We start from the raw sequence: 24801 nt of genomic DNA on the forward strand, positions 1-24801 counted from the left end.
AGTAGGAAGGCAGAGGCTACAGGCACACATCGGACTGACTGTCCCGGCACTGGGAATGCAGCGGCTTGGCTGACGGCGGCTGGTATGGTATGCGCCACACTATAGATAACCCAGAGACATTTCAGCAGTCACCATCAGCATCCTTATCACACTAAGGGCATTTCAGGGGCTGTCAGTACAGTGTGTGACCTATTCGGGCCGCCCCTTCGAAAGCATTAGTCTTTGCCAGGCTAAAAATAGTGTCTCCTTTCTCCTGCCACCCCGAGCATCCCTGACTGGCCCCGTGTCAGACTATCGGGTGTTGCAGCCGGCTGCTTGGCGAGCAGCTTGTGTAACCTGCCTTAATGAAGGCTTACGGTGCCGTCCCCTGCCCACTCAGGCAGCTCTTCCCGGCAGGAACATCGCTGTTGGAGGGTGGGTTTTTCCTCAGCGTCTCTGAGGTTTCTCCTGTAAGGTCACTGTGCTGAGCCTGACCCACCCGGGGTCTGGGGCTTTGCGAAGCTGAGCTGGCCCTGGGCTCATGGGATGGAGACCCAGTCCTTGGACCAGCACACTCCTGTATATTTTAGGGGTTGGGAGCTCCTTAGGTGAGTCCTGAAGCCTGACTGCAGCAGGCATAGTTTCAGTGGTGTTGTTGCTGTCTGCATTAAATACAGACGTTACTGAATCCCCAAGCCCTGTCCTAGATTACAGTGAGCTCGTTTTAAAATCCAGGGACTGACAGTTGTCTTTTCAGGGTGTTATTTTCAGAGCCTGAACTGAAATTTGGAGTTGTCCTGAGGGCTTTGGGGCACATCTTTATTTTCAATTTACTGGTGGGGAAGGTAAGGCAAAAGAGGCAAAAAAGAACCCTTTTCTTGATGTTTCCTCAATCAAATCATTACTTTTCCTGCTGGTGGCTCTGGACATGCCTCCAATGGTTGTGTCTGCAGAGAACAGCAGTTAAAACTACGTGCCTGGGTCCGGAGAAACTCCAGGTTCATTTTCCTTCTCTGCCATGGATTTTATTCCCCACCTTTGGCGAGGAAGTCCCGTTCCCAAGGGCAGCTATGCACAAATTTCTTCCCTTGGTGCTTCCAGACCTCGGAGCATCTGGTACCATGATGGACAGGATGGCTTTGCCCCAGACGCATCACAGAGCATGAGGCACTCAATGCCCTGGCATTAACTTACAGATCAGGACAGAAGGCAGATAAAAGTCTTGCAGGGGCCAACGGGCTCCCCGGTGCTGGTGCAAGAGCAAGGTTGAATCCTCAGGCTTTGCACAGCATCGAAGCTGCTTGGAAGGGGGTGATGTGCTGCAGCGGGTTGCTGTTTGCTTGTTTGTTTCTTTGCAGCATCTTTCTGTGTTGATGTTTGCACCGGGAGGTGGTATTTCAGGGAGAGGAAACGTGAGCTGTGCAAATACTGCAGCGAGCTCCAGCTCCCGACGTCGCAGAGATCTGTCAGCTGGCACCACAGGCTGCTTTTCATTTCCAGCTCGTCCTCTGCTTGCATGTCATTACGCATGACACTGTTGACGTGTGCATGGCAAGTGTCATGCATATTGCCGCAGCGTTGCCAAGAAAAAGCAGAAGAGCTGACAGCGAGCGCCTGTTCGCTTTCTGTGCGGGGAGTTTGCAGCAGAGGAGGCAGCTCCTCTCCCCGTGGTTGTGATTAGACAGCACTCAGAACAAATCTCACAGACCACCGTGGGACGTTCCCTCTTGCCGAGGCTGCCAAAGCCTCTCTGCAATGTGGGGCTCGGTCGCAGGGGCTTGGCTGGAGGGAAATCAGGGGTTGCTGTGCTTGCAAATGGTGCCCTGGGGGAGTGGATACCTGCACAGAGTGGGTCAGGCATCTTGTCTGAGCAGCCTAGGACCACGATGCGATCTGTGTCGTGCCCCAGTAAATCAGCAGTAATTGCTTCCGAGGAGTTAATGGCTGGAGGAGTCACTGTGGCTATCAGTATTTGGATCATTATATCCATTGGACCTCATTTTTCTCATGTAAAGAGATAATTTCCATAGATGAGTGGGAAAGCTTATTGCTGTAGGTAAAGAAGAGTTGCCAACTGGTGCAATGGGGCTGGAAGTGGAGAGCCCAGCCAAGGCTGCTTGCATCCCTGGGGAGCAGGCAGGTCTTGCCTGCAGTCAGGTCCTGGGCCAGACGAGAGGGGAAACACTGACAGAAGAACTGTGGCTTCCTCCAGTCCTCAGAGAATTCCAGAGGGTCTCTGCTCCTGCTGTGCACGTCAGGCAGGGCGCAGCGGGGAGAACACGTTCAGCTGCTGCAGCCTGAGCTTGTGTTTCTGTGTGGAACTGGGGCAGAGCATTGAACTTAAATTAATCCATTCTCACAGGGCACGTGGTGGTGCCAAACCCGGTGCCTGTGTGCCACTGACCTGGCCGGGTGTGGAAGGAGCTGGGTTGTCAGCGTGGCTGGGACAGCGGCGTGGTGAGCAGCAGCCCTTGCCCTAACCCTGTCCGCATGTTTATCCCATGGCTTGGGCACATCCCACTGTTCTGAGGGTGTGGAATTGGTGCCACCATTCCCCCTCACCAGCAGGACCACTGGCGAGAGCATCGCTGTTCGTAACAGCCCTGGTCCTGTGCTTGAATGTGCTTTCCACATCAGATTTCATGGTTTCACAGGCAGGACAGTGTATTTCTCCCAAACAGGCTATTTCTGCCCTGATGTGGTGTTCCTGCATGAGAGAATTAACCCTCTGATGTCGGGGGGAGTAGCATGAGGTTGATGCCAGCAGCAGTACCTGTAGGTTGAGGTATTTGACTCGGGAATTCAAACATAGGAGGTTGCTGCCGCCAGGCTGGTAGGAATGCAAGGTGGGAAGGAAGAAAGGAGCCATGCAAAGTGAAAAAATGGCTTAATTTCTCATGGTGTGAGGGGGAGTTGCAGAGCTCTTGGAAAGCAGGCGAGTTCCTGTGGAGAGCCTGACACAGAGCCGCCTGCTCCGTGCTTCCCTGGGGCTGCTCTGCAGCGTGGAGCCATGCGGGGCGCAGGCTGGTGGGCTAGCCTCAGTGGGTGTTCAGGAAGAATATCACAGAACCACAGAACGGTTTGGGTTGGAAGGGACCTTAAAGACCATCTAGTTCCAACCCCCTGCCATGGGCAGGGACACCTTCCACTAGACCAGGTTGCTCAAAGCCTGGAGGGGAGTTGGTACTGGATGATCTTTAAGTTCCTTTCCCGCCCAAACTGTTCTGTGATTCTATGAAAAAGATTAATGAGATTTTCATAAATTGGTCGTGATAACAAGGGTGTCCAGCCTGTCGCAGCCAGTTGAAATCCCAGGGCAGGCTCAATGTTTTCTGAAAATCAGCTTGTTTTAATGCATCCCAACTCAAACCATCACATAGGGTACCCAGACCAGCAGTCTCCGGGAAGTGCTTGTGTCCAAATTGTGGTCCTCAGAGTATCCAAGGCCCAGGAGACAGCACTGAGTGCACAAAGCCCCTTTGCTTTTGCTGGGCTTGCTTTCGTTCTCAGAGTCATGTTTGTACATGGTAAGGTCGCACCCTCCATGGCAAGAAACAGGATACTTTTGCAAGTTGCAGCTCTTTCTCAACCTCTCCTCCTTCTCTTCCAGGATCATACCCCAGCTGGAGAACTCGCCTTCACAGGTTTCACCGAGTAGCCTGTCTGGCTCTGAGATTTCGGAAGCTACGAGGACTTACTTGCAAGGAGTGAGCCGCTATGACCTGGACGAGCTGGATGCTTGCTGGTTGGAACTTGTTAATATGGAGCTCAAGGAGATGGGTGAGTATTGGTGCTGGTTTTCTCCTTGCCTGGGCATCTTGGGGTGAGCGTTCAGGCTTTTTAAGTAATCATGTGGAACAAAAGGCATTGAAGAAGAAATCTTTGTCCGGGCTCTCCAGAAGAGATCGTGTGGATTGATGCAGTGCAGGATCTTGAGTGTGTTTCAGTGCCTCTCACTCACAAAGGGGTTTTGGCACGTGGTGCAAGAACAGGGCAAACCAGATGATGGCAGGAACAGCGCAGCATGCCCCGTGGAGCAGCGGTCTGGTTTGCAGAAGAATTGATGGATCCAGATCCCTCAGGAGCATGCTGTGATGGCATGACCATCATCACCTCCCGTACCGATCCCTGCAGCGTCTGTACTGCCGGAGGTGTTGGTCAGGATGGGTGTGTTGAGCCCCACTACTCTTCCTTTGAGTGGAAAAAAAAGGCATTTCTTCAGCATTTCTCCAACCGTAGCCAACTGGGCAGATGGAGTCAGAGGAAAGTGGATTTCCTAGTTAAAATGTGTAATTCTCAGAAATGCTGGTCCTCAGTTGTTTCTCCTTTCCCAGATGCTTCTAAATATCACAGCACAACGTTGCCCGCACCTCTGCTGTTATATCACTGCACATTCTTGAAATCTATTAGTGCATTTCGGTTGAGTGCACGTACCTGCACTTGGAATTCGACCACTGGCACTAGAGCTTAGCATGGTCTGCTGGGCAGATTTGTTGGCACCAACCCGTGGGTGTGTAGTCCTGCCAGACTGTGGAGGGATTTTCCAGTCCTTGTTAGGTGAGGGCCATGCAGGTAAGAAGAACAACACAATAAAACATTCACCTTGTGAGGTCAGTGAAAGCTGAAGCGTGCCTACGTGAAGCATTGCTCCCCGTTGCACAGGTCTCTCGGAGGTGGGAGGAAGTGGTGGAGCAGCCAGGATCGTGCACTGCTGAGCAGGGCGGTTGTGCTGAGCCTCACAGCTTGCTGGCCAAGAGCTGCAGCGAGGCTCACTGAGATTGCAGGAAGATGTCGTTCAGTGAGCTTACACGGAGCGTAAACAAGCTCAGAAGTTGGCCACCACGCTGGCTGATCTTGGTTGCAACAGATCTCTGTATTCACAATTTACAACCAAATTTTGTTAATGTGATCTTTAGGACTTTAAGAAAATTGTAGAGGCTGCTTTCAGAGTTTGGCTCATTATATATTATCCTGTATATTGGATTTCCCATAATCTTGGTGGTGTGGAGCCCATAGTATCACTAGCAAATCACAGTCAGCTTTGCCCTCGTTAACTGGTCCTGTATTAGCAGGTTTTGAGATCCTGGCAGCTGCAGTCAAGTCCGTGGGCAGAGCAGAGGGTGCTCCTGGGCAAAGCCAGTGGCTCTGTCCTGCTCAGGTCCCTTGTAGAGGATCTGCCCTTCCAAAAGCTGCACAGCTGCTGTTTACTGCGTCAAGGAACCAGCTTTTGCCACACTGGCCGTCCTTCTGACTCCGCCGTGCTTTCATTGTGTCTCCTGCTGCGTATCCCTCGCCGTCTCCACAGCTGGGTGGCCATCAGAGGTGCCTCTGGGCTCCGCAGAAGGGTCGTCTCTATTTCCACTTCCCCCTTGTACGTATTTTGTAAGTCTCTAGAAAGGCAGCGGGCAGAGATTTGGCTTCTCCAGCTCAGTTGGGTTAAATTTGGTTCACTTTATTATTTCTTCAAAGGATTAGGTTACAAATGCAATGTCTGAAATGGCTTTCAGATGCGGAGCTCCCACGCAGATGGATGACGGGAATGTTGAGATGAGATGGGTGCTGTGGGGGCCGGGATGCCCCTGTCCCAGGCCAGGTGGGAGCTGGCTGTCCCCGGCATCACCTCGGGGCTGGCGTGTGCCAAACCGGAGCGTGCTGGGGGTAAGGGCTTTTGCCGGCGGCGCTGCCTTGGGAGCATGTTGGACGTAGGAGGGGAGCTGGAGCATCCTCACAGCTGGGTACCCCTGGTAGCTCCTTGCAGGCGTGTTGGGTGGGCCGGCATGGCAGCATCCTGGTGAGCATGTCGGGACACGGGCAATGCTGTGCCGCTGCCCCTCTGCGCAATTTTGAGAAAACGGCATATTTCTTTCCTCCCATCTCCTTGTCATTTATCAGCCAGCCAGGTTTTTCAAGGATGGTCCTTAGGAGGTGTTCGTACAGCACCGGGCTGGATGGGACCATGGTCTCTGATGCCCTCCTGCCATAACCAACTATAGTTGGTAATAATGAACCTTGGGGATTTCCTGAGCGGTAATGCAGAGACTCGCTGTCCATCCACTGATTCTCCAGCCCATTCCTGTTGCTGAAAGAGCCCTGTAATTACTGACTGAGCCTTAAATGTGCTGGGGAGAGAGTGGCTTTGAAAGCCAGTGTTGGGTGTGTGAAATCCACTGCGGATAAGGCTTCAGTCCGAAGGATTCTGGTATCTCACCCCATCCCCCAGCTTTCCTGACGTCTCTAGCAGTGCGAGGGCTGGTGCGTTTTTTCCGGTGACTTCAAGGCAAAACATGTGTCAGTGATTAATAACCCATCCTTGGCGCTGCAGGGAGCTGGGGGTCTGGCAGGTAGGGAGCAGGACGGGTGCTGGTGTTCTGGCTGCAGGATCGTGGTGGCATCACCCACGCCGGCCATGCCTGGGGGCTGGACCGCAGAGGCTGTGGGGCATCAGGGCTGTGCAGGCAACGGGCTGCTTGGGGGATGCATCCTCCTGCCCATGGAAGGGATGGGTTTTGGGAGAGGAAGCTGTTTCAGCGAATCTGTCGCTGCTGTCCTCCTGGGCTGTGCCGGAGGCTCGGCTCCTTCTGCTTCCCATATGGGAGAAGCCATGCAGCGGGGCACAGCAGGGATGGGACGTGGAGCTCATGCCCTTCACCACCCAAGGCAGAAGATTGCTGCCTGCCTAAAAGGGTCTGAAGGAGTCCATAAATAGCAATTTTTCCTGGAAACCCTTGACATTAATGACATACTGAGATTTCCAAACCAGCTTTGCTAATCTCTGAGATCATTAACGTGACTTAACTGGAGAATTGCAGCCTCTCCTCCTATTCAGAGAAGTCAGGAGTTATCCCAGAGTCAAGGGATATGCAGAAGTTTAAATTCCTCCTGGGTGTTTAGCTGAGCTGTTGTCACTGGGCAGTCCAGGGGCACAGTGTGTCATTCCCAAAATATTTAATGACAAAGAAGGAGCCTGGTCTCTGACTGGCTGTTGAGGAGCAGTGGGGAGGAGAGCTGGAAAACACCTATGAGATCATCCATCTCGCTTTGCTGTTAGTGCGGCGTTGATCCACGTAGCACATAGCACATGCCTTTTCCAGTCCTTTTTAGGTCACCCCGGGGATGGCATTTTATCACCGAGATCAGTTAAACCTCCAGATAGCTTGTGTGCTCTGCACTCTGCCGGCTCCTCTCCCGGTTAGGTGGAATTGTCCCGAAAAGCCAAAGTTCTTCACATAAGACAACTTTCAATAGTTTTAAACTTCCCCCTCCGGTAAGATGCCTCAGTAGCTGTTACCGTACTCGATAGACACGTACTGTTTAAAGAACTTCTGTGCGCTAGAGATGAAATCAATATTTAAGAATGCCTAAATGTTTTATTTGTTGCTGCTGCAATTTGAGACAGTAAAAACAGTGGGTCTGAAGGAGTCCGAATGAAACCCTGAGCCAGGTTTGTGCGTACGCCACTCCAGGCAGCACAGGCCTTTCCTTTTAGAGGAATGTCTTCGTTTTTATATTAACATTTTATGCTGTTATTTTGTGATCTCCACTAAATCCAGGGCTATTGTAGAGAGACTTCAAAGACCAAGGCTGAAAGATGCTTTTGCGGTGATCGACACTTCATAAACACAAGGAAAATCCTCAAGAAATTGCTGAAAACGTTGCCGGAATCAATTTTGCTGAAGGCAGAGTTGAAGTTTCTAAGTATTCCCTTGACTTAATCCATATGGTGTATGCTGCTCACATATGCCCACCACAGCTTCTATCTTGGGAGCTGGAGGTGTTCCTGGTATTTTATGGCAGGAACATGCAAAGGTCACATTTATTGCTTTTTGAAGCTCCAGGGGGAATTCATCACTGCATACTTGAGATATGTCTGTGTACTAATGAGATGTTACCTCCCTTGGCGGAGGTGAGATTGGTCAAGTAGACGTGGGATAAACCGAAGGCAGTGGAGGAACCCTGGGGAAGATGTGCTCCGTGGAGCAGTATGGTACGGAGAGTGGCTGCCTGACTCCCAGGAGCACCCAGACGCCTTGTCCAAGGCTGCCCCCATCCCACCACATCCTTTTTGGGATTTGGGGAGCCCTTTTTTTCTCCCGAGGCAGCACGTTGGAGCTCCCCAGGCAGGGCTATCCCCATGGGGCTGCTGCCCATCCATGGGTGCCCATCACCACAGCCAGGCTCCATCTGCTCAGACCCCAGTATCTGTCCTTCGAAGCTCTTCCATTATTTTAACGACTTCGAGCCCAATTCCCTGCCGTGTTGGGGTGGCAGCCCCATTCCCTGTCGGAGCAGCTGGCTGGAGGGACCACCACAATGGGGACCACTGCACCTCAATGCAGGGGATCCAAGGGCTGGCGCCCCCCCCGAGGGATGCACCCCAGCCCCGGCTGGTGGGAGGATGTGTGGAGGTCTGTCCCTTTTGTAGTGGGTTCCGTTTCCTTTAACCACCAGCCCAGCTTCCCCCTTTCAAGTGTCTTCCCCTGCAGCCTGCAGCCATAAGGGACCGCTGGCAGCGATGGCCCTTCCACCCCCTTCCCCACCGGGCCCCCACACCCGGGCTTGCCGCTCATCGCTTGAAACAGCTTAGCCCATTAATAATTCAGGGTCTGTTTGTTTGGATTTTTTTTTTTCCTTGTTTTGAAGAAATCGTGCCAGTTTGGAGCTGTTTTATAACATGTCTGTGCTGCAGCCCACAACAGACATCCGCGTGTAGCCTGGAATCTTTGTTCTCTGCCGAGATCATAAGCTCATTGCACGAGTAATCATTTCAGCAGCAGACCAGGGTTGGGGCCGGGATAGATGAACCAGCAAATCCTCCTCTGCTCGGCGGTATATTACAAGCAAGAGATGTATTTAGTAGTGACGTACAGCGGAGAAGTATCTCAGGAACAGATTTAGGGCTGGGAGCTGTTTGGAATTCAGGCTCAAATAATAATCCAGGCTAATTTTGTATGAAAATAGCCTCGGCGTTTCAGCTGATCTTTGAGCAAGGAAATCCAGAAATATTTTCAGGTGGCAGTTTCTTAGAGGTGAAAACACAGCCTCTGGAAGGGGAAGTTGAGCTTATTTAACTCCTACAGAAACACATATTGCAGGAGGGCCGAGGCGATGTATAGATTAGCAGGGTGGGAAATCAGCGGGAGAAGCTTTAGACCTTTTGCCTCCACGTTTTTCAGCACAATCGGTTTTTATGTCGTCATTGTTTTTGCCGTTTTCCATGAATTCCTCGCAGTAATTGCAGCAGTTTCCAGCAATATTCCGAGTTTTGCAGGTGGATGGAGCAAGGAGGCTTGCAGAAAGGCGCCAGGACAGCTCTGGCAGTACCGAGCATCGCTGGAGAGAGACAGGAGCTTATAAAGTGCCTTCTAAAACATTGTGTCGTCATCTTAAATTTGAGCAATAATTGATGTTGGTGGGTGGCAGAAAGGGTGATAATTGATTCCTGTAAATCTTTTTCAGTGCATTAGCAGGCTGCTTTTGTAGCAGAATATCTGGGAGTTTCGCTGCAGATGCTCAGCTCGCACAGGTTGCGTGTCACTGTTTGTTTTGTTGGTCACACTTTACGTTAAGGATCCATTTATAAATAACGTGGATAAAGGTTAAAGTACAAGTGCTGCGCTTCCCAAGCACTGTGTGCCTTCAGGTGATGGGTTTGGGGTGACTGGGGGTGTCCCAGGTGGTCTGCTGTGGTGTAGGGAGTGGTTGTCCATCATCCCCTGACCTTCAGAGGATGCTTGGGACAGGACCCAGGATGCCCGAGGGAGAACCCGGCCCAGGGCAGGGGTGGCTGGTGTCTCCATGGGTGTGTTGAGTGTGTGGGTGCTCAGCTCTCGGCCTTATTCAGAGGCAAATTGTGCTTCTCCCAAAGAAGAAGTTTTGTCACCGCTTCTACACGGTGGTGACAAAACTCAGTGGGGTGTCTTAGCCCGTGCGTTGTATCTTTGGATTGCTTTCATTCTCCCACCCTCCAGGGAGGGAAGGATCCTCAGCAGGAGCCGAAGCAGGCGGGTTTGAAGGGACTCACCCAGGGCGAGCTGGGGGGACAGCAGGCTGGAAGAAATACGGAGCCCGTGGTCCCCGTGCCGTGTGTGAACACCCCTGTCCCATCAGTGAGCTGGCATCTTTCACTCTCACTTTTTCAGAGATACTAAGAGCTACAAGCCTATGTCATCCCACAGGTGCTTTTCTTTCTTTTTTTTTATTATTAAAAACCCCAGTAATTTTTGCTTGTTTATATATATTTTTACTGAAAAATAGACTCCAGGTTTATAGCTTATGAATCAGCTAATGGCACAGCCTGCGGTCCTGATGAGTGTTTGTTCATGAGCTGTTTTATCTCCAGGTATCCTCCACAGGGTAAAAGGATTTATTGCTTCAGTAAATTGATTTTAGTGGAGCACAGTTTAGTCAGAAATAGGTCTCCGTTTTGTGAAAGGTGGGTCTCCAGCTATTCTTTTTTCTCCCTGCGCAGTGAGTCGGCTCACACCACGATAAGGAGTAGCTGAGAATTCATTTAGCAGAGGATATTGCTCCTTCATGCCACATAAATTACGATATTACAGAAATAATTATAACGGAGAGCGGCGTTGTGTAAAGGAATGTGTCTGGTGGTTCTCCCAGACCTGGTGCTGTGGCTTCGGTGCCAGCCCAGCTCCTTTGGGATAAAATATTTAAATTCTATGTTTCAGCTGCAGTATGGGCAGTTGCTCTGAAGTTTGGGGGAGCTGAGGGGTGTGGGTAGGCGCCTCAGGAGTCACACGGGGATAATGGGGATGCTGGGCGGCTGCGGGGCTGCACGGATTGTGGCAGATGCCTGAGGCAAAGGTACAGGGAAGAGGGAGCTGTGAGCAAAGTTCAGAGGAAAGGCCGGGTTCCTACATGTTTTCCCTTCCTGAATCAGATCTGGAGACCTCCTGTGGCACATCATCATCTGGCACCTCTTCTCCTCCTCTGTTTCCAAAGCAAAGTCCCCCTTTTCCTCTGGGGATGCTTCCTTTGGCTGGGTACCTGCTGCCTGCCAGCATCCTGCTCTGGGACCGGAGCTTTGGGATGCAGTGGGAGGCAGTGACAGTCCTTCCCACCGTGGGGCAATGCCGGGTTGTCCCATTAAAACCAGTCATCGTTAACGTGCTCGGTGTTCATGGGGAGAGGATACAGGTGGACTCCTGGAAGGGGTGGAGGGACACGGAGCCTTTTCCTCCTGTGGGAGTGTTTCGAAGATGGCTCCAAATCACCGGGGATTATATTGGCGCGAGATTAAATCTTTACTTCTGGTGACACCCCCCTGGACAGAAACAATCAAGGAGATTGCAGCTACGCTGCCTTTCTCTGCAGGGGCCCAGAAAAACTTCATTTTCTGCCTCCCTTTCCTACAAGACCTTGGCATACATTAACCAGGCAAAAATACCCTTCTCTTGGTCAGCTGTTAGAGCCCAGGCTCCTGGTGATGGTCCCAAACGTGACTTACCACTCGACATCGCTGGATTTATTCGCTGTAGCCAAGATCAGTGTCTGGGTCTTTGCTTTTGCTTCCCCAGGGGCAGTAACGGTGTCACTCATGTGTGTGTGCAGAGGGAGTGTTTCAGTGGGCTATTTTTGGTTTTGCTATTTAACTGGCTCCAATCAATACAGATAGCGTTTTCACGGCCAAAAAGATGACAGTTTTATGAATGGAGTTGAATAGCACAAACTTTACATGATGCCGAAGGAGATAAATGGAGCACAAATGGAAAAAGCACTTCACCCCCAGGCCCCATTGTTTAGTGTTTCATAAGCGATTAATCGCTTCATCCCCATCAAGTGCAATTGTCGATTCAATAAGCTCTGAGGTACTCTGAATGGCGCTTGGCAAACGAATTCCTAATGTAATTACATCTAAATGGAGTGTGAGAGCGCGCGCGTGTGTGTGTGAGGGAGGGAGGGAGAGATCTATAGTTTTCGATGTAACGGTATAACAACTACACTGCATGTTGGCTGGGAAGGAAATCCCGCTGGGCTGCTGGTCTTGCTCCGGCACAAGAGTTTTGGGATCGGTGGGAACTTTCTCTCCAGGGTTAAGCTGGTGATGCTGGAGCATCGCTATGGATGGAAAACACAGGAGGTGGGATGGGAGCCGCTTCTTTCCAGTGGTGAAACGGGAACGGTGGTGATGTCAGCGTGATCCCAGCGATGCCAGCACAATCCCAACCCTGCGGGCAGGTCAGGGTCATGATTCCTGTGGAAACCCCGCTCCCTTCCCTTCCCTGTGCTGCATGCAGCTGCCAGCTCTCTGCCTGCCCTCTTCCCTGTGCCCAGGGCAGCTCTGGAAGCTGCATCGGGAACAGCACCAGGAACACTTTAATGATCATTTTGCTTTCCACAAGAGCAGAGCTTGAAATGTTGGGAGAAAGGGAGTAACTCCAAGCTGGTGCTCTGGTGTCTGGGATCTTGCAGACTTGAAGCATGGACCAAGAGGAGTATGTCCTTGCTGGGCTTGTTTAATGCTCGCATAAAGCCATGGTTTGCAGCTCTCCGTAGAGCAAGTGCGCTCGGGTGGTGTGTTTATAAAGGGACAGCATGAAGGCAAAAATAACGCTCTGGCTTTGTCTGCAACCCGCTCCCTGCCTGGTTGCATCTGACCAGCACGATGCCAAGAGCAAGCCAGCAGCTCCATCCCGGCTCCGGCACGCTGTCTGCCGTGCCAGCGTGGGATGCTTCACATCACTGAGCCCCAGCCGCCCGGGGCAGCCAGTGCCAGCCTGGGGCTCTGCAGAGATCCCGCACCCATCGCCGGGGCTGCTCGCTAATAAAACAGGTATCGTCAGGTCCCTCGGCGTGTTGCGGCACAGCAGCCCGAGAGCTTGAAAGGGCTGCGATAGGAAACAGTGTTGTCTGTCTTAGATGGCATCTCAGACTCGACACAGACATGTAAAATGCCAGGCGGGATGTTTGCAGAGACTTGTCAAGCCAAGGGAAACCGTGCCAATGCGAAACATTGGGGAAGAGCTTAAAAAGGCAGACAATGGTGTGCTTGCTTGCCGAGCTCGCCTACGGGTTGCTTTCCCCCTTGACAGAGTTTTTTCAGCCGGTTCCTGGCCACGGGGGGAAGGTGCAGCCTCTGCCTGCATTGCCCAGCCAGAGGGGCTGGGAGCACTGCCCGGGACCCCTGTGCCCCATCCTTCCCCGGCCCCAGTGGCTTCTTGGGACCCCAGAGCTCATCCAGGACAGAGACATCACACTCTGGCTCAAGGAATGGCAGATTTCTTACTTGAGATACTGTCTCCTGTTGCCTTGCAACAAGGTGACCAGCCGCACGGGTCAGGCTCCTCGGCTGGCTGGCACGCTCTGGAGCATCCTGGCCATCATCACGGATCATATACACGGATGAAATGCAAAGATTGAATATTTTTTTATTGCATCCTGCTGGCATCTCTGTCCCCATCTCTGTACCTTCTCCAGGGATGAAATAATGCTCACGGGGAGAAGGGCGTGGTGGGGGTTTAACGTCCTCCTACCCCTCGCAGAAAACCTCTTTCCTTCTGCTAACAGACTTTTTCCCTTTCCTTTTTCCTTACCTGGAGTGACCTCACGTTGCGTTTGTGGCACCGGGATCTTTGTGTGTGAGGCAGAGGCAGCGCCTTCGGGAGCAGTGCTCGGTGTAGCAGCAGCATCCCCCCGGTAATGGTGTCCTGTGATCTGCTGCTGGAGGTTGCTGCTCTGGAAAAGCTTCTTCTGGTTTTTGGCCTCATATTCCTGGTTGTCACTCTGGATAAACCTCTGGTAAAGCACCTCTGCCACTTCTTTTCACTGAAGGTCCTGGTATGGGGGAGACAAATCACAACACAGCAGTGTCTGATTTGATTCCCCTAAACCCAACCAGGAAAAAAAAAAAGCCTTATTTGTCCTCAATTTCAGCCTTTGGCTTCAGTTTTACAATTCCATTTAATTGGCCTTAAAAGGGTCAATTTTCAGTCTTACCAATTAAAGCATTTACTTTGTGTTGCCAAAGCTTGTCTGAGCCCTCGCTGCAGAAAGCATCTTTGCAAAACTCGTCTCCTCGAACATTTAAACTGTCAGACCTAATTACCCGCATTGCTTCAGCTGAATGGGTTTCTTTCCTCTCAGCCAGCAGCAATATTTTGTTACTGTCTATGAAACATCAACTGCATCCCGAGTCAGAAGCAACCGTTTGCTGAATCGCTGCTCCTACCCTCGCCGTGGATTTGCCTCTTGGAGTTGCATTCTGAAACGCTCAGCCCTTTGCGAAACACCCCCCGAAGGCTCCCGCGCTGGAGCTGCATCAGTGTCCTCCTGTTTTCCTTGCAGAAAAGCCCGAGCTGGACGAGATCACCCTGGAGCGAGTGCTGGAGGAGCTGGAGACCATGTGCTACGAGAACATGAACATCGCCATCGAAACGGAGGAAGGCTTGGGCATCGAGTACGACGAGGACGTGGTGTGCGACGTCTGCCGCTCGCCCGAGGGGGAGGACGGCAACGAGATGGTGTTCTGCGACAAGTGCAACGTCTGCGTGCACCAGGTGAGCCCCCGCCGCGGGGGGAGCCGCGCGTTTTGGCTGTCGGTACATCAGGGTTCTGGACCCACCGTCCCCTTTTCCTTTTCCCTGAGCTGCTCTAGACCCCTCTTAAGCTTTTCTGATGGATTCCCAGCACGGCTCCAGTGGGCAAGGATAGCAGCTGGGGTCTTGGATAGCTGGCAGAGAGCAAACTCGCTTTTCTTACTTTCTTAGCCCCAGCCCTTCAGAAGTGCCCGGAGAAATACACAACCAGAGGCTGAAAAACTTCGTGCCAGCCTGCTTTGCCACCTCCTTGTTCTCATGTCTCTGATTTTTTATTTTACCCCTCCTCTTCCATTAATGCACTTGCTCTTCTTCCATACCCCATCTTTCTTTATTAAACTGCAGCTGTGGGACCTTCAGCATCCAGGGGGGGACCAGCCCTGTGTGTGGGGCTGGGAGGGATGCAGGTCTGCAGCTTGCAGGGGTGGGCTTGCACGGACCTCCAGCCTCCTCCACAGCATTTTGCTGGGGACAGGAGGACCTTCCAGCTCCGCTCACACTGTCTGACATTGCAGGATTTCTCTCCCAGTTTCCTGGCTGTACAAGTGCAGGTTTTTATTTTGGTTTGCTGCCTGGAGGAAAATAATTTTATTTTTAGGATTGAATGCGGGTGCTTCAAGCCCTTGCTGGGGGGTCTGTGGGCTCCTGCGCTGGGTGCTCAAGGTGGGGACACCTTGACAAGGAGAACGCAGCCTTATGAGGGTCTGCCCGGGTCCGGGGAGGTGTTGCTGGTCGTGCTTTTGCTGTGCGGTGCTGGGACAGCAGCAGCAGCTCCTGGGCTTCACCCTTCGTGGGAAGGGGTTTTGGGTTTTTTCCTCTGAAGAGAGCCATTTGCTCATCTTTTGGGCAGCTTTTCCATCAGCACTTCCCGGAGGTGGGAGAGCGTTGGAGATATCTATAGTTGCAGGACGTGGGTGTTTTGAATGGTTTCCATCAGTGAATCAGATTCCACAAAATACCAGGACGATTCAGGGTTGGGGTTGGGGTGTCTTGGTTTGGAAAAACAAGCCCAAGTGACGATGCCAGGCCGTGAGCTGACACGTGCCAGTGGGCAGGGGCTCTGGGGAAGGTGGGCAGCGCTGCCATGGGGACGTACAGACCCTGGCTGTGCCCACCACGAGCCGTGGCACCCCGTGGGCACCACTATCAGCAGCAACCCTGGTGCTGGGAGCAGAGTGGTGCTGCGGAAGGGGATGTGGTGGCCTGGATTTCAAGGCTGTTGAAAGAAATGGGAGATTTTTCTGGTTTTAGGGAGCAGAGTCCAGCCCCAAACCGAATTCCAGCCCATGAGCTGCCCCTGATTTAATCTCTGCCCTGATTAATGCCCTCAAGTCCAGAGCCACAGCGTGGGGTGTTACATGGCATCATGTTTCCTATGGAACCTTCCCTATGCCTTTGCCAGCCCCATGTCCAAAACCCGCTGGGGACAGTGTATTAGGGTGCAGTGGAGGGGAGCTGGGGTCCCATGGGACAGAGGCAGTGAGATGCCTCATCCTCCTGCATCCCAGCGGGAAGTGGCAGAGGAAGGGTTGTACCAAGACACATGTTGGTGGGTTATGGTGCCGGAAGGGATCGTTGTAATCATCTCATCTGCATAGCACAAGCCACGGGGCTCACTATTAATTAATTCCTATGAAGTGTAGCTTTTGGAAAACACATGCAATCTCCATTTTAAAGTTTTCAGCAAGGAGGAATCTTCCTCCTTGCTGCTGAATCGTTGTGGTTCATCACTCTTGGGGTGGCAACGTCGCACTTCTGTTTAGCACTGGAATGATCCATCAGCTTCCAGTCACTGCACAGTGGTCCTGTCATTACCGAATTCCCATTCCCCGGCGTGGAGACACGGCTGAGCCCTCCCTGTGTTACATGGACCACACCAAGCTTTTCTGTGGCTCAGCATCCTCCCTGTTTCTGGCATCCCCTTCTCAGGGACGTTGAGCCTACGACAGGCAACAGCGATAAAAATAGCTGCTCTGCTCCTATTCCGATCCTGTATTCCCAGAGCATCGTCTGGCTGGTGCTGGGCTGGGAGAGTGTGTTTAGCTGATAACCCGCCTCGTATCCAGAGCAGCTTTTTGTCCGTGAAGAGGCCCTGTAGTGTTTGCTCCTAGGAGCAGAATTGCACCTTCAGCTCCTCTAAAACCCCTAGGTACAAATAACGGAGAGCCAAGACTCTGCTAGAGATGCACACCTGGTCGTAATTCCTGTTTTCCCTGGGATTTTGAGATCAGTCTGCCAGTTTATTCTCCTGGTAGTACATACCAGGCTGATTTTCTCTGGTACTAAATCAGATGTTTTATAAAACTCTCTTACAGAAATGATTTATCTGTCAGATTTGGAGGCGCTGTGAAACACACGGTTAAGTCTCTCTGAACCGTGTAGACTCGCAGCAATAATATTACCTCCCTTAATTCCTTATTATCCCAATAATCTGTTCATGAAGTAGCTTTTTCCCCTTGGAAATCACTATCAGAGCCAGTTTGTGCTTTGGGGCAACTGAAAGCTGAATTTAAAGTATGTTCCTAGCCAGGAAAGACTGAGGATATGCTTTTCCCATGCTCACACATCTCCGTGTGGCCCTGGTCCCTGTCACACTGTCACTTGCAGTGATGGTGACCTGCAGTGGCAGGACGAAAAGCTGGTTTGGGGGGTAAAGTGGAGTTACCAAATGCCTGGGCTCAGTTGGCAGCCAGCAGCGCTGGGGGTCCTTATCGGCGCTGATCCCTTGCCTTCTGGAGGGATGCCAGATCTAGAAGTAATGACATCGCCCTGCTTGAGACAGTGACACAGCCCCACGTCAGCACCCAAGGCACTTGTTTGCCACGCTCTGGAAACACTTTATGTGTGAGTTGTTGGGACCTGCTGGTTAAAACCTGCCTGGTTTTAGCAGTAGCTGTTTAACACAGTCGTAAGTTACAGCCAAAGTGGAAAGTATTTTATCATCGTCATTATGGGATACAGCTTATCATTTGTCTCTTCCCCAAGTAGGGAAGAGAAATATTTATGAAGCGCTTCGGCATCTCTGCGTCCTGCGCTATTGCAGCAGGACGGGGAGCTCTGTGGGCAACCCAAGTCCTTGAGCTCTCGCCCTCTTGGCCGTAGACTTGGCCTTGCCTCCTTTAGATTTGTTGTCCTTTAGGTTTAGCATCCTTTATGGTTCCTCCCTTCTGATTTATATTCATGACTATTTGCTTCCCCTTTTTACCTTCCCATAGTTATTTTCGCTTCCCCTTTAGGCTGCACCGGGGGTGTAACCAGTGTGGCCATCTTTCTCAATCATGGGCTTGTGGCTTTTCAGCCCTCGGCTACCTCAGAGGTTTTCTGCGCACGGCGTTTATTAACTTCTCCGAGGGTCTCTTCTCGTGGGTCTGGTAGCTGTTGGGAGAGGGGCAGGGGGTGAGCGGGCAGGTGTCCGCACCGCAGAGCTGCGGTGGTGAGGGGGCTCTGATGGAACAGCCTGGTTGACTCCCACTCCCGAGTTTGACATGGTACACACACAGCACGTTTGTATATTGAGCTTTTGTGGAATCATAGAATCTTTTAGGTTGGAAAAGACCTTTAAGACCATCCAGTCCAACCGTTAACCCAGCACTGCTGATACCATCACTAAACCATGTTCCTGAGTGCCTCATCCACACGGCTCTTAAATCTGTCCAGGATTTTTAATTAAAACCTAGGGCATATTGATCCAGGGTGAGTATCCATGTGAAAATAGGGAAGGTGGCAAGGAAGGAAAAACTTAGCCTCGCCGTCTGTGATTGCGGAGCTGCTTTACCCCCGCTGTTCGTCATTCGGATGCCCAGCTGCAGTGGCGATAAGCCAGCAGTGGTGAAAAAGGTGCGAGTGAAGGAGGAGGATGCTTCTCCCGGGCTGCTGGGACTGACCCACCTCCTTTGTGTCCGCGCAGGCGTGCTACGGCATCCTGAAGGTCCCCATCGGGAGCTGGCTGTGCCGGACCTGCGCCCTTGGGGTCCAGCCCAAGTGTCTGCTGTGCCCAAAGAGAGGGGGAGCGCTGAAGCCTACCAGGAGCGGGACGAAATGGGTCCACGTTAGCTGTGCCTTATGGATACCTGAAGTAAGATGTTTTCCAACCTCCTCTTGACACGCAGGTGGGCACGGACCTGGCTTCCAGGTCTCAGCCTAGGATGTTCAATAAAGGTCTAAGTAGCAAGACCAGTTTGGCTCGTCAAGCCATGCCGAGGTCAGCGCTGTGATGCCCGTAGGTCATCAGGCGATGTGTTAATTAGCAGCCAAGGGGAACCCCGCTAAGGGAGGACACAGAGGTGGGTGTAAGGGTGCAGAGGAGGGGGGTATTCACAGGACCTGCCTGGGCAGGGTAAAGCTGATCTCATGTGCCCATCTGGGGTACACAGCAACATCCAGGTGAGAAGTGAATTGAGAGGAAATGCTGACATAAATTTTGCCTTCCGTCTCATCTAGATTTGTTTCTGGTTTTGAGGGTTTGCGTTTATTTTTTCCAAATTACAAATGACCCTGAAAAATAACAAATTAAAACCCCGTCTTTCATTCAGACTGCCACAGACGTCGTCCTGTGGGAGATTCGGGATGGTAACTGGTATTTGTAACTTGTCTTCTGTTTATTTATTTTTTCCAAATTACATGTGACCCTGAAAAATAACAAGTGAAACCCCTGTCTTTCATTCAGACTCCCACGGACATTGCCCTGTAGGAGATTCAGGATAGTAATTGGTATTTGTAACTTGTCTTCTGTTTCTTGACCAGGTTAGCATTGGATGTCCTGAAAAAATGGAACCCATTACGAAGATCTCACATATCCCAGCAAGCAGATGGGCTTTGTCCTGCAGCCTCTGCAAGGAGTGCACTGGGACGTGTATTCAGGTACGTAACTTGGCACCAGAGAAACTTGGACTTCCAGGGTTGTGCCTGTAACAGCCACTGGAGAGTCTCGAGACGTTGGCAGATGCGATCTGACCGAAGCTCGTTCTTGCTCTGAGTAGACCTAACCACAGGGAGAATGAGCACCCATCAGACATCATCAGACGATGTTTGCAATCATTTAATGTTTTGAGTGCTAGGAGTCTAGATTAACTTTCTTAGCATAACACCGTGATGTTGCTGTAGTGACACTAATTACCGGGACTGCGAATGACCTTGGTTTGGAATCAGGAACCTCCAGCAGAAAGGCTTGGCCTAGCTGCCAGGGAAGTGAGATACTCAGGATATAACATAGCCCAAGTATTTCCCAAACCAGTGAGGGTTGGCTGGGAAGCCTTTCTCTAGGGGGCATGCCAGGAAACCCCGGGATCAGGTAGTGCTCACTAGACTGCTGTCTTGGAAGATAGTGTATTTATCCTGCATTCCATTCCCACATTTTCTCCTGGTTTGCCACACCTAAACAAAGCACTGCAGACATTGGATTGCCTGTTCTCCCTGCAGCAGCAGCAGCAGCATGCTAAAGAAGGGGAGAGACATTCTCATTTCCAACTGAAAGCAAGATGCTCTGGATTTTCCTATTAGGGAAGTGGGACAGAGCTTCCCAGGCCATGATCTCTCTTTCCGGGGAGCAGAGAGCAGAAGCTCCCGTCCAACACACAGCGTACTCAGTGTGAGAGCACCTGTGGAGCTTTGCTGCTCATCTGCATCCAGCCATTCCCCCTGCTTCCCCCTGCTCTGCCAGTGTAATGTCCCACTGGTCCCTGGGGATGAGCTGGGAAGTCTGCTGCTCTGGGGTGCCAGTACTCGTGCCTGTTGCTTTCTTTGGCAGAGCAGGCACTGAAGCTGTCTTGGTGCACAGGGGAGGCTGGAACAGCCATTAAGCTTTGAAAAATTGGGAAAAAGCTGTGGATGTGCACCAATCCCAACTGATCAGCTCCTGTACAGCAATGGGAGCTGCACCTCGGAAGTGAGTGTCCGCAGCAGTGACTACCGGGGACCAGAATAGCTGTCTGGCTGCAGAAGAGCGATAGGAATAGGAGGTCTGCAGGTCCCACTGCGTTTGTGCAACTGCCTTGGGTTTAATGCTTTAAAGGGAGCTATTTAAAAGCAATCCCCTTAGCTTGAAACGAAATCTCACAATACTTCCTTAAATCTCTAGCGTTGACTCACTTCTTTTTCGATGGCTCTGGGTGGATCTGCTTATTCACCCTGCCAGATGGAGATACTGTGTCATAACGGCAACTGCTTTCAAAGAACGGAAGGGCAGGGTAGGAGGCAAACAGGCTTGGCAGCCTCAAAAAGAATTCAGCTTCTCTGAGGCTTCATCCTCTTAGCGCTGGCATGGCACGGGAGCTGTGAGATCCCTGGGACCGAAGGGATTTGCATTAAAGGTCACCTGAGAGGGAACAGGAGGTTTATTGTCTCCTGTGCCGGCACTCATGGTTTATAAGTCTTCACGAGATTGTCACCGGAGCGTTTGCCAAGGCCGCTAACACGCTCAGGATGGTTTTGCTTCAAGGAAACGGGAGAGAAGAATAAAAAAAAAAGGAAGGCAGTGCCTTTATTTAAGGGTTTATGGGGTAAATCGGCAAGTTCAGCCATGGATAAATAAACACGCTCCATACTCATCAGTGGTACAGAGCTCTGTTTTGAAAGCTCGTGTTTATGGAGCGTATTTTTTATTAGTGCCTGTTTATACAGGTGTAATCTAACTACCGTTGTCAGCATTTCGGGTTTATGACCCAGCTCTAAAAGGAGGAGGTTGTTTTCTGTTACAGCACTGAGCTTTTATCCTTGGCAGCGGGAATGGGGTGCTCCAGGTAGGGCAGGTCTGGGGAAAGAGGGATGTTGCTTCCCGGAGGGGGTTTTCCAAGTGGCTGGTTGGAACTGGGCTTTGCCTAAATGGGACATGAAATCTGGGCAGCAAGGTGGAGGGAGTGGAAGATGGTCATCCCAGGGGGGATAGTGATGCTCGGAGGCAGCACGGCAGCTCAAGAAAACACCCACCGCGACCACGTTTGCAGAGAGCACTGTGAGATATTTTTGCATAGGCACCTCTGTGCATCCAGGTGTTTTTCCTCATCTAAATTTGACCCTCAGAAGGAAAGCAGACCCAGGGAAGCCTCAGGAAGGGCTCAACACTGCTCTCCATGCCTCTGATCGTGCTCGGCGTGGCCATAGTCAAGACAGCGCTCCCGGATGCTGGGCAGGGATGCAGCCCTGAGACACCCTTTCCCCAGCTCCTGTTAAGGGGAAATCATGACTTCATGGTGGTTCTTGTGGTCAGACATAGGAGAAGCCAAAGAGAGCTCAGTATCCAGCAAAAAAAAAAATCGCTGAGATGGAAAAGAGTGCCAGGCTCCGGCACAGCCCTGACCTAGGTCCCTCCTCACCAGCTCCCTCCTTGCTTGTCAGAGCAACTGGAATACTCATCAGAGCTTTTCAACACAGCGCAGAATGCCAGGTCTCTGTTAGTTGCTTCTCCAAAGGGCAGAATCTTTTGCTGTCATCATCTTCCAGCTATCTTTTTGTTGTTTTGAGATGGAAAAGAGTGCCAGGCTCCGGCACAGCCCTGACCTAGGTCCCTCCTCACCAGCTCCCTCCTTGCTTGTCAGAGCAACTGGAATACTCATCAGAGCTTTTCAACACAGCGCAGAATGCCAGGTCTCTGTTAGTTGCTTCTCCAAAGGGCAGAATCTTTTGCTGTCATCATCTTCCAGCTATCTTTTTGTTGTTTTTTTTTTTGATAAAAAGCCCTCGGAAGTGTCCTACATCACTCACTTGTTCCTTCTCACTCCTCTGGTGCTGCCTGCTCCCCGTGAGCTGCGTGTGTCACTGCTCCTCATCCACTGGGACAACTGGTGTGGTGGTTCCTGGAGCTGTCATCTGTGCCTGGAGCGCTGTAAACGTACAGCTTGACGTGAGGGGAAGAGCAGTGTGTGTCTCCGTGCAGCCCCATACCATCCTCTGCCTCGTCCCTGCATCCTCCAAGGACGTTTGCGATGCTGACATTCCCTATTTCAGCTGAGAAGCACTACCAGGATCCAGACCATCTGTGGTCACTAAAATTCACATGGTAGTTTTTGTAAGGCTGCAGGAGTGTCGTGGCTGATGGCTTGGCCAGAGTTCAGCACCGGTAATGAATTTTTCCTTCCCGAGTTCCCCTCGCAGGTTTGTTGGAGGAGCCGCTTCCTTCCCCTCCGGCTCCAGCCCACAGCAGAACACCCCTGTGCGCTGGGAAACTGAATGTCCTTGGAAAATAAAATCATCCCTCTCTTTCTTCCCAGTGAGAGTGGTTTGAGGACTAATCAACAGCCTGTGTTAATCTCTGGTGCGATTTTCACCCTCTTTTTCCGAGTTGTGTTTGGGAATGGATTTGCCTGGATAAGCAAAGTGTGCTGAAATCCTTGAATGAAAGGTGCTGTAAGATAATGAAGCACGATCAATAATGAAGCAGAGTTGGGGACTGTGCCAGTCTTTTGAGCCTGGTTTATTCTGCGTGCCCTATCCCCCTCTCCTGCAAAGAGTGGCTTCGTTCCAGCACCGGTCTGGGATGGATCAATGTGTTTTTATTGTCAGTTTATGCAAGGTCCTTGGTAGCCGCAGCCGACCAGGTACCTCTCTTTGTTGCCCTGTCAGCCAAGCTGCCTAATTATTTTCTATTTGCATTTTGGGCACGGTTTCTGACAAGTGCTGCTTGCCATCTGTCAGAGGAGAGATCCAGGGACGGGTGTCATTTGATTTGCTTTATTCCTGAGGTGGAGAGATGGTTGTTCCCTGTTAGCAGGACAACAGCCGTTTTGCTAACACCGTTATTAGCGCTGGTGGCAGAAACAGAAGGGAGAGGACATCGCTGCGTGGCTTTCCTTAGCTCACACAGCTCACTGATGGCAGTGAGTTCTCCGTGTCCACCGGCTCTCCCATAGATGTTTATGTGCAGAACAGCACAAAAGGATGCTGTGGTGTGAAGCACCTCCAGCTGTTATGCCAAAACAGCCAGGATAGGGAGTACGTCAGGAGTATGTCAGGAGTACATCAGGAGCTCTGTAGCTCCGTGCAGTACCATTACCATCTTGGCTACCAGACTAAAAAGCTCCATCATGAGAACTTCAAGCTGCCAAAGGCCTCCAACCTGAAACTGCCAGGGAAGTAAGGAAGGGTAACTGTCAAACAGCATCACATCTCCTCCTAGTATCAGTGCTCGCCCCAGGGCTGCAGGAGTGAGTGCCTGCGCTTTAAAAGCTGGTGTGTGATATTTAAAGTGTGCCCTGGAAGTGTCCAAGGCCAGGCTGGATGAGGCTTGGAGCAACCTGGTCTAGTGGAAGGTGTCCCTGCCCATGGCAGGGGGTTGGAACTAGATGATCTTTAAGGTCCCTTCCAACCCAAACCGTTCTGTGATTCTAGGATTCTGTGATTCCCTGACTGCACTGGATACATCCAGATACTGCAGATCAGGCAGGGTCCCCTCTCTCCCTCCTTCGTGGCCAAAAATAAACACTCGAGAGCGGAGCCGGTGCTTCAGGCATGCGGGAGGCTGTGGCAGGGCTTGTCCCGTGGGATGGGCGGGTGGGTGCACCCACCTGGAGCAGGGTCCCACACAACGCCAGGCTCCATACAAGCACTGGCAGCAGAGCAGAGGGAACTGATTTTTGCCCACTATCAGCTTTTTTATGAGCAGTTTCAGGCTGAAATTAGGACCAAATGGGCATATTTAAACAGGGTAAACGGGGGGTAGGAGTTAATAATCTGCTTGTATTTGGTGCCCAGCATCGCTGCCCGGAGCCGTGCTGGTACAGCTCAGGGCTCAGCCGTGGCAGGGGCTGCATCCGGCTCTTCCTGCTGCTCTCATAGGCCTTGGAGCAGGGCCTGGAGAGCCCTGGAAGTGGAGGACTTGGACACTGCTTGCCTTCGCTTTTCTTGGCCCTGGCAGCTGCATGAGTCTCTTGCTTTCATAAGCATCAGCAGATTCATAAACAAAGTCAAGGGAAAATATCTAAAAGCAGCAGCGTCGAAAGTTCACACGCTGGGTGACGGAGCAGGAATTCAGGGCTGATGGGAGGAAGATAAAAAGCCATAAAACTTCTGTTCCTCAACTACTACCAGAATTATTTTTTTCTTTCTTTTTCAAGAATTAAAGTGCAGCAAAGCTCCAGTAAAACTCTAGAGCATCCGGGACGGTTTGTCATCAACATTCAGGAAATGTCATGTGTCTCTGCCTGGTCCTTCAGGCCACAACTGCATCTTCACCCCCCACAAGAACAATTCTTCTATAAATGCTGAAATATGGTGCCTGCAGTAATAGCCCACTTAAAATGTCTAATTATTGCAGTTTAACTGCTCATTAGCAGCTGGA

At 51.5% G+C, this 24801-nt stretch overlaps 1 protein-coding gene across 1 annotated transcript in view; it reads left to right on the plus strand.

Annotated features, from left to right (window-relative positions):
• Window positions 1-24801, plus strand: part of JADE2 (jade family PHD finger 2) — a gene marked incomplete at its 5' end in the record, with an annotated part of 54150 nt that overhangs the window by 16293 nt on the left and 13056 nt on the right. Inside the window, 4 exon segments of the mRNA XM_010153928.1 lie at window positions 3590-3759; window positions 14281-14492; window positions 18439-18606; window positions 19275-19391. Coding sequence (XP_010152230.1) covers window positions 3590-3759; window positions 14281-14492; window positions 18439-18606; window positions 19275-19391 — 667 coding nt within the window.

This window comes from Eurypyga helias, unplaced genomic scaffold (genome assembly GCF_000690775.1).
Source record: "Eurypyga helias isolate BGI_N326 unplaced genomic scaffold, ASM69077v1 scaffold8236, whole genome shotgun sequence".
NCBI lineage: Eukaryota > Metazoa > Chordata > Aves > Eurypygiformes > Eurypygidae > Eurypyga > Eurypyga helias.